Below are 9,571 nucleotides of genomic sequence, written 5' to 3' on the forward strand. Positions count from 1 at the left end.
TAGAGCATCTCTGGGGCGTCATGTTTAAGTCCCTCTGATGCCACCAGGTTGCACCTCAGATTGTCGGGCAGCTCAGTGATGGCCCCGGGACGCCATCCGTCATCTCATAACATTGTCAGACATGCAGACGAGCATGTTGGGGCATTTTGAGATGCTCTGATGACCTTTCAGCAAATTGGACTAGCCTGTAGCATCAATTCTTCCGCTTCATGTTCTCTGTGACTTCAGATCATGCTCTCTGTGGGTCAATCATGTGGCATCGCTTTGATCCTAACATCTTTTTACCGATCTGAGATCTGATGTAATTTCTGTGTTTAATGTTTTTTGTGCAGTGTATTTATTCACAAGCATAGAGAGCCTAAATGCGTGGCACTTATATGATTAGCTAACATTTATTGAGGTCCATACAGGTCTTTGTGCTTTTAATATTGGGACTTATTGTTGTGATGACATGTTTTTGTTGGCCTAACCTCAATTAAATACGCTACATATGACGCCTTCACTAAATGGAACAAAGATTTGCTGCTTGAGCTTCCAGCCAGCCTTAGAGTCACCAGCTGATCTCTAGGTGCGTCCCTGAACGTGACCAAACATCGTTGTGTTGTGCTTAGTGGCTGTCGGCCAGTAGGTGATGGTTGCAGCATATAAACTGTTTCGTAAACGGTGCTATATCCATAAACAGCCAGCAAAATGACCGTAGCTACCAGTCCAAGCTGTTAGCATCATTAGCCATATTTTACAGCCTCTGTCCCCTGGTGCAAAATGTCTGAACCGATTCTCACAGGATGACTGAGAAACAGGACAATTTGGACTATGGCTGTGCATAAAAATCGATACAAAGATTAATATTGATTTTTATTAAAACAATTTATTATCGATGTTATGGCTTTAAATATTGATATACCTCCCAACCCCTAGGGGGCGCTATTACAACACATCATTACTGTTCACAACGAGGAAGTGCAAGTGAGACAGAATTTACAGAATGGCCAACAGGATTTTAGAAGCGCCTTCCTCCCTAAAATCAGACGTTTGAGCACATTTTTGGTTTCTATGATACATTAAATGCATTGAACTAAATGCACTTTATTTTCCTGTTAATATATCAGTGTTCAATAAATGTAACATGAATATAATATTTGGCTGGTTTTGTTGATTCAATGACTTTGAGCATTAATTTGAAAGTAATAAATATTGATATTGGAGTCAAATCAAGCTAATCTATATCGAGAATTGTATTGTATCGTGAGGTATGGATTGAAAATCGTATCGAGTCGGCTCATCCTAGATGATACCCAGCCTTAGTTTGGACCCCTCTAGCCCGGAAAAAAAACAAAGAATGAATTAAATGATTTAGAGTAAAATATGTGACGGCCATAGATTAGTTTGAATTAGCCGTGGACCTGACTCTGTTTTGTCCCTACAGACTGGGCTCTCGCTCTCCTCCAAATACCTCCCAGGCTCCGGCTTTCTTCAGCAAGCTGACGGAGAACACGTCGGCCATTGTGAAGTCCAAGAAGCAGGAGATGATCAAGAAGAGGACGGGGGATGGAAACGACCCTGATTTCAGTGAGCCACACCTCAACTCATGGACGAAACAAACCACTCAAAGCCCAAGGAGTCAATCTTACCCTCGGATTTTCTCCTGTGATTTCAGATGCTGGTCAGCCAGGAACAGAAATCTTCAACATGCCAGCATCTACGACTGCAGGTAAGCTGTTCTGTAGGACGGCCGACCCACGTTAGAGAAGCTTTTGTTGAAAATGGGATGAAGCCTGAGAAATTAGTGCAACTCACATACTGTTTTACTAGAAATTTGAGTTTTGCTTTCCAACTCTTATGTGCTGATATACATAAGGGCCAAGTGGTCCTAGATTTGCTTCTGAAGCACTTTTTCTCCCCACCTTAAAACCTTGCTTGCACTTGAAGGGCCTGTGAGTGTGCGCAGCCACCCAGCTCCAGAAGCATCTGGCAACTCCATCGGCCTGGAGGCCATAATCAGAAAGGCCTTGATGGGCAAGTACGATGATTCGTCTGAGGAACGCTCCCCGTCCAGCGCTGCCACCCCGACAGGTTCAGCCGTGTCTGCAGACGGACGAGCTGAAGACTCATTCCCGCAAGGTGACCCTTATACACTGTTTAATCCTTTTATATTTGATACATTTTTAACTCTATTTTCATTTTTATCTGATCAATGGCCAAACTACACCCAGTCCTTAATGTCCAGTAATTATGTAATTTACTGGTACAGCTCTAAAAATGAGAATATTATCAAACAAATGCGTTTTTACGTTAGTAATTCAACTCTCATATTATAGAGAATTTCAATCTGAGGAATATATGTCAGATACTTATATCATGTTTGATTGTTTTAGCCCAGAGCCTGAAGGGTAAGACGCAAAGGGTAAATGCCACAGAAGGTCGCCGATCAAAAAAAGCATCTTATTGGAAAGTTGAGTGGAAGGAAAAAGCGTGTTAGGAAATCCCAGTCTGGAAAGGATTGTGAAGCAAAGCTGATGTAAGAGTTTGTCTGAGAGTCTCAAGGTGTAGCAAGTGGTTCCAGAGCCACCCCACCCAGACGCATGCAGGGCATGCACTGCAAAAAGAGAACTAAAAATAAGTAGAATTTTCTTGAAATGAATGTATTTGCCCTTGATTTGAGCAGGTAAATAAGATCATCTGCCAATGGAATGAGTATTTTTACCCCTAAAATAAGATAATTAGATATACAGCACTTGAAATAAGATGATGAAGATGAATTGTCCCTATTTTAAGTGCAAAAATCTTATTCCATTGGCAAATAGTCTTATTTACATGCTCAAATCAAGGAAAAATACTCTAATTTTTAGTTCTATTTTTGCAGTGTGTGACACCTGTCACAATCCTTTAAACCAGTCCTCAACCTGACGCGACGTCAGAAGAGTCTGGTTTGAGCTCAGGTGAAACAGGAGTTGTTTCTCAGTGGTCCAGAGTCCACTTTTCATGTGAAAAATAAAGTTAATTTGGAAAGTAAAGCCCCAGATTGTGGAGTGGAAAAGCACAGAAGCCGCGCTGATGAAGTCTAGTGTGAAAGCTCCTCTGATTTTAGGGAGCCATGTCGTCTGCTGGTGTGGGTTTACAGTTTAATGGACTCCAAAGTCAGGCGGCCGTTTACATGGAAACCTTTCATGCATCCTTCTGCTGACAAACCCGATAAGAGATGCTGATTTAATTTTCCAGCTGGTACCTGCACCTGCCCCCATTGCCAAAGGCACCAGTATCTCGTTTTAATGACAGCAAGCTGATTAGGCGGCAAACCGATCTTAGTAGGATTGTCAGGAGGAGGAGGAGAGACGGCAGAGCCCACGAGATGAAGCAGCAACTCGGGCTGATGCAGTAATTCATGCAGGAGACCGGACGAGATCAGTGCATAATGAACCCAACATGGACCCAGATTTCAGCAGGCTGACATCTCTGTGTCAAAAAATATCATTTTCTTTTTAAAGATCTTGAGGATTTTTTTTGGGAGAATCTGCTTTTCATTAGCTGCAAGTCGTAATCGTCAGAATAGCAGTGGTAGATGTTTGAAATGTAACAGTTACATTTAAATGTAACTGTATATTAAACAAGTTTCACTTTTTGATTTGAATTGCAGAAAAAAAAGTTAGGGGTCCTCTGTGCTCCAGTCTCTTCGCTCCACCATGAAGTTTTGATGTGACCAAGACTGAACTTGTTTCTTACTCACAACTATTTATTCATCCTCCACAGACATAAACTCTGTTCATTCTCTCCTGCAGAGATATTTCTGCTCTCTGTGGTTTAAATGCTTTGTCTCCACAAAGGGATGTCATCCATCTCCTATGTGTAGCTACACTAGCAACTTCACTGTTTTTCTTAGAGGAATAATTTATCTTCCTCATAAAAGTTTTTTTTTCCTTTTTTTATCGGTTAACTCATTGTTATATTGGTAGAAAAATAATGTAACACCATAATTTATTTAAAAGGTTGAATATTGGCACTAAATTACTAGTTTTATCACCAGCTTTTATCAAAGCCGTATTGTCTAAGACTTTGTTATTGTGGAAAAAAAATGTCATTATTGTAAAAAAAAAAAAAAAAAAAAAAAGCAGTTTTGGCCTTATCAAAAGAGCATCTTGGGTTGTTTTCTTCTTCTTCTCTTTTTTTTTTTTTTTACATCAGAGTTTTCCCTCCTCTGTTTGCAGGCGGCTCAAAGTCCTCGAAGAGCAGCGGGCGCTCTAACGGACGCAAGGCCAAGTCCCCGGGACCAGGTCTGTCTGGCAGCGAGAGGCCCTCGTCCGTGTCGTCGGTCCACTCAGAGGGCGACTGCAACCGACGGACCCCCCTCACCAACCGGGTCTGGGAGGACCGGCCTCTATCTGCAGGTACAGCCTCCCTTTTTGTGCCACCATCTGATCGCTAATGCACGGCCCAACGAACACTTCCTGCTGAGAAATCGACTAGTGAGGATTTTTCTGCTTGATCAGCCATGGATGGTGACTGGCTGCCTGAAACTCAAAAATCCAATCGCTTTCCGATCAGTGAACGCACCATGCTAAGAGCTACCGGGTCACACTGACCACAGTCTGCTGTCCTGAGTGGCGTAAAAAGGAATAAAAATCTAGTATCATGATCATTCAAATTCATCAGCGCTTTAAGATGTATTAAAAAAAGTTTAAACTTAATTAGTATTCTTTGTATGAGTAGCAGCAGTAATTGTAGATTAAGAATTTTATTAAAGCGATGTATGCAGACCAAAGCACCCACAGTCCTGCACCCAGGCTGATAACTGTTTAATATCCCTGCTATCAATTATGGTTTTAATAATCATTTAAAAAAGTTTGAACAATCATAGGAAAGTGTCACAATAACCTGAGCGAACAAGTCGTTAGCTTTCAGTGTCACAGCTGAGTTCAGTTTTAAACACGCCTATTTAAAAGGATAATGCAACATGTTGAGGTTTGCAAGCTGTGAGCGAGAGCAAGGAGTTCAGAGGACACCAGGAAGGCGGAGTGGAGAACAGCAAAGTGGTCGTGTTTTGTCATTTTGGGCCTCTTGTTTTTGGTGGAAGGTGATGGAGTTGGTAACGTTGGCGGTCTTTTATATATTTTAGAGTTAATGGTGAGGGTCTTTACTCTGTAGGGAATCCACGTGGAGAATACACTGCAAAAGGAACTAAAAGTAAGCAAAAAATGTTTTGAAATTTATGTGTTTTTCCTTGATTTGAGCTGGAAAATCAGACCAATTGCCAATGGAATTAGTATTTTTTTACCCCTAAAATAAGATTATTAGCTATCCTGCACTTGAAATAAGATGATGGAGATGAATTGTTCTTATTTTAAGTGCAAAAATCTTATTCCATTGGCAAATCGTCTGATTTACCAGCTCAAATCAAGGAAAAACACATTAATTTAAAGAAAATTTCACTTACGTTTAGTCCACTTCATGCAGTGTACAGTTTTAGTAGCTGTGCTAATAGCTAGTGACTGTTTAAAGCCTAAACTTTGTCATTGTTTTATCTTGAAATTGCAGTTTAAAATCCTGCTGTACAGTGATTGCTCTTTCGCACGTGCTGCATGACGTCACCTCGGCGTCCCTTACAGAGACGCGAGGCGGTCGCCGCTTTAGAAAAAAGCCCTGAGATGGAAAACCGGCCACTACCCCTGACCACCTTCCAAACATTTTGTGTCTCTGTGCTTCCTGCAGGTTCAACACCAACCCCGTATCCATTCAGCCCGCTGATCATGCGTTTCCCCAGCGGGGCCGTTTCAGCCCATTCCCCTTCCTCCGGGCAGCAGGGCGGCCCGGGACCCGGACAAGGTCGCTCCTGGGAGGAAGAGCCCAAGCCTCTGCTGGTTTCTCAGTATGAAACCCTGTCTGACAGCGAGTGACCAGAGACACGGCGGCGCATCAGGACCGCACACAGAAACACACTCAGAGGACTGCCGAGGCATCCCCAGGCCCAGGAACCCCCCCCCCCCCTCCCTTTTTTTTAATGGATGATATAGATTGATAAAAGGGGAACTTTGTGGCTCTGTCTGTTCGCACTTACATGTTATGCATTCACTCCAGGACTACTCTGAAGGACAAATCACTCGTTTTTTTTTTTTTGTCTGTCTGTTTTTTTTACTACTGTTCCTCACTGGCCTTATCAATAGAGACGCATCAAGCCGTACGTTTTTGGCGTGCACCGCTGTTCTGCGCTCACACCTCCGCAGAGGGGAACGGCCGCTTGGACGACGGCACGTCCGGACCCGGCTTTCTCACCGAGGCCGTCTGCGCTTGCTCACGGTGAACTGCGTGTGCCGGTGGCCTGCTACCACTACAAGAACACAAGCCAGGACACAGGAGGAGAGTCGGCCTCTTCGCTTCTCCTAGCGGTTTTTTTTTTTTTTTTGGTTCTTTTGTTTCTCTGGAACTCTGTCCGTCCAGTCCTGTGTTTTTTTTTGTGAGCTGCGACTTTTAGTACATTTTTTTTTTTTTTTGTGGTGAACTTTTGCTGGTGTCATTTGTTTGTCTGTTATCTGCAAAGACGTATGAGGGGGGGAAGGGGGGGGGGGGGATCTTATCAGAGGTTTACAGGGTAAACTATCAGTTCGTGGCTGATGTCGTGTGTTAAAGGAGAATCTGCGTGGGCCTGGGAGGATCTGCCAGACGGGTGGCACTGAGGAAGTTGACACTTTCTTGTTGTGTTTTTATTTTTTATTTTTTTTTATATTAACCATGTCTGTGTTTGTTGGAACAGTTCTTTGCATATAAAGCACTTAGTTGTTGAGCTGATCACGATGGCATTTTTTTGTTTTTTAAAGAGGCAGGTGAGCGGCACAGAAACCCCGCTGTGGAGGCGCCTCGCTGCTTTTTCGTTGACCCCATTCCACTCGCAGCGACAATCACGTTGGAGTGGACGATTAAGCCGCTGCGATTAGGTTTGCAGACCGACCTTTAAAGCTGCAGATGTGGAGTTCCCTTGCATTAAAGAGGTGATTTAAAAAAAAAAAAAAAAAAAGAAGCCATCTTTCTCTGACCTCCGCTCTGATGTAACGGCGGCCGCGGCCGGCCTGCTGGGGTCCCATCCAGGAGCTTTTACTGCCCCCGTGGAGGTGCTTGGATTCATCTCCTCACCCTGGCAGATTTTTTTGTACAGTTAAGAGATATTCTTAGTGTTAAGTGCCATTTATTTTACAAATTATAGAGCTGAAGTTAATTAAGTAACGCACAAGTTTTTTTTTTTAAATTTGTTTTAATGTTTTTTTTGTTTTTTTTTACTCCCCCGACTGCTTTGCAAGGGTTCATATTTTCTACAACAGGGAACACTGAAACAAAGAATTTAAAACAAACGTCCTGCAATCCTTTTTTAATATACTAGCATTTTTTTCTCCCCCCCCCTAATCTGTCACTGCCTTAGCTTTTAACGGTTTTACTCCATCACCCCGCATGGACCTCCATCAGATGTCCTTTTCACTTTTAAACCTGCAGCAGAAACTACGTTAAGTGTACTTCATCGCCCCTCCTTTGTCTGGACGGCTCAGAGGAAAGGCGCTCTGCTATAAATCGCTCTCAAATTTTTCCGTGCAGTATTTCATCGCGGGAGACATTTGGGAAGGCTCTCCTGTGCGTTTTTAGCTCGTCCCTTCACAGCGTCGACCCGACTGTTACAGGACTACCTCCTCCCCCCTCTCCCGTCCTCGGCGGCGGAGCGCTCAGCATGCCTCGCCCCGTCCTCTAAGCCGCGTGTGTGTGTGTGTGTGCGTGTGTGTGTGTGTGTGTGTAGCATCGTTGCCACCGCTTAAACGTGGGAATGTGACGCTAAAACAGACGAAGGCATATCCAGCTGGTCCCTAAAGCGATGACTTAACATGTTGTTTTTAAAAGTACACTGAAATTACCTTTTTTTTTTTTTTTTTTTTTTTTTTTTATTCTTGTGGGGTATTTTCTTTTTCCATCGCACACCTGTGTTCTCATAAAACAAGTCATTGAAACCTAAAAAAAAGGATAAATTCGAATACCGCTGCGTTCCCTGTCCAATCGCGGGGAGGGGATAATTGTCAAAAAGTACATTGTTCAACCATTTTGTGCATTTTTTTTTTTTATTATAACCCACTGTATAATATCAAGGATTGTATATACAATTGAAGAGATGTAAATATTTATGTGGCTTGCTTCAAGGGTGGTATTATGAAAAGAAATATTCACATGGTTAAATTCTACATGCCCACCAGCAAGCTTTGTGGATAGCAGTGTAAAAATGAAAAACACACACAAAAAAAAAAAAGAGACACTGCCTTAATGTTTAAATAAAAAGCTTATTGCCATTCATGGTGTCTGAGTCACTTTACTTGGTTTTGGTCATAGTTCAGTTTGGCCCTTAGGGAAGGTTTAAGATAAGATAAGATGGGGCTTTATTGATCTCACAGTGGAGAAATTTACTTGTCACACATCGGCTTAATAAAAAAAAGAAAGATGCCAAAAGGAGGAAAAGTGTATAAGGTATAAGGTATATACAGTGTGTCCACATATGTACAGTGTGTCAAAAACAAAAGTACAGGGGAAATAAAGCAGATGTTTAGGGTGACTTATGTACACTCAGGTGACTTATATACAAATTAGATGATGTTTTACATTAAGTGGTACCAGGTAAGAACAACAGTGAGGTAGTGAGATATCTATACAGCTGAGGTCGCTTATTAAACAGGATCATTGCACAGTAGTTATTGCACATTACTTATAACGGTTATGGTCACAGTTACAGTGCAGCATTGTATAATCTGATAGCAGCAGGAATAAATGACCTGCGGTAGCGCTCCTTTTTACAGACAGGATGTCTAAGTCTTGCACTAAAGGAGCTGCTCAGCTCCTCTACAGTCTGGTGCAGGGGGTGGAAGGTGTTGTCCATGATGGATGTGAACTTGGACAACACCCTCCTCTCAGCTACTTCCTCCCCTGAGTCCAGCCCAGGACAGAAGTGGCCTTCCTCACCAGCTTGTTCCGCTCTGTGCTGCCAGGAGCCCAGCAGACGACAGCGTAGAGGAGGGCTGAGGCCACCACAGAGTCATAGAAAGTTTTTAGTAGAGGCCGGCTCACTCCAAAGGACCTCAGCCTCCTCAGGAGGTGGAGGCGGCTCTGGCCCTTCTTATACAGAGCGTTGGTGTTATGAGTCCAGTCCAGTTTATTGTTGACGTGAACACCCAGGTATTTCAGACTCTCCACAGTTTCTATGTCCTGCCCCTGGATGTTCACAGGTGAGTGAGGTGGGGGTCTTCTCCTGAAGTCGATCACCATCTCCTTGGTCTTACTGGTGTTTAAGCACAGATGGTTTTTCTCACACCAGTCCACAAAGTCCATGATGAACGACCGCTACTCCAGCTCGTTCCCCTCAGACACACAGCCCACAATGGCCGAGTTGTCAGAGAACTTCTGAAGGTGGCACTGGCAGCTGTCCGTGTTGTAGGTAAAGTCCGAAGTGTAGAGGGTGAAAAGAAACGGAGACAGGACGGTGCCCTGGGGGGCCCCGGTGCTGCAGAGTGCCATCTCTGACTGACAGCCGTGCAGCTGCATACTGTGTTGGATTATGTTA

At 43.4% G+C, this 9,571-nt stretch overlaps 1 protein-coding gene across 1 annotated transcript in view; it reads left to right on the plus strand.

Annotated features, from left to right (window-relative positions):
- ncor2 (nuclear receptor corepressor 2) overlaps positions 1-8,311 on the plus strand; it is a gene marked incomplete in the record, with an annotated part of 132,004 nt that extends 123,693 nt beyond the window's left edge. The window contains 5 exon segments of the mRNA XM_036144553.1: positions 1,427-1,569; positions 1,658-1,711; positions 1,930-2,121; positions 4,203-4,382; positions 5,704-8,311. Of these exon segments, the coding sequence (XP_036000446.1) occupies positions 1,427-1,569; positions 1,658-1,711; positions 1,930-2,121; positions 4,203-4,382; positions 5,704-5,888 (754 nt within the window).
- Positions 8,312-9,571: the final 1,260 nt, after the last annotated feature.

This window comes from Fundulus heteroclitus, chromosome 12 (genome assembly GCF_011125445.2).
Source record: "Fundulus heteroclitus isolate FHET01 chromosome 12, MU-UCD_Fhet_4.1, whole genome shotgun sequence".
NCBI classification, from domain to species: domain Eukaryota; kingdom Metazoa; phylum Chordata; class Actinopteri; order Cyprinodontiformes; family Fundulidae; genus Fundulus; species Fundulus heteroclitus.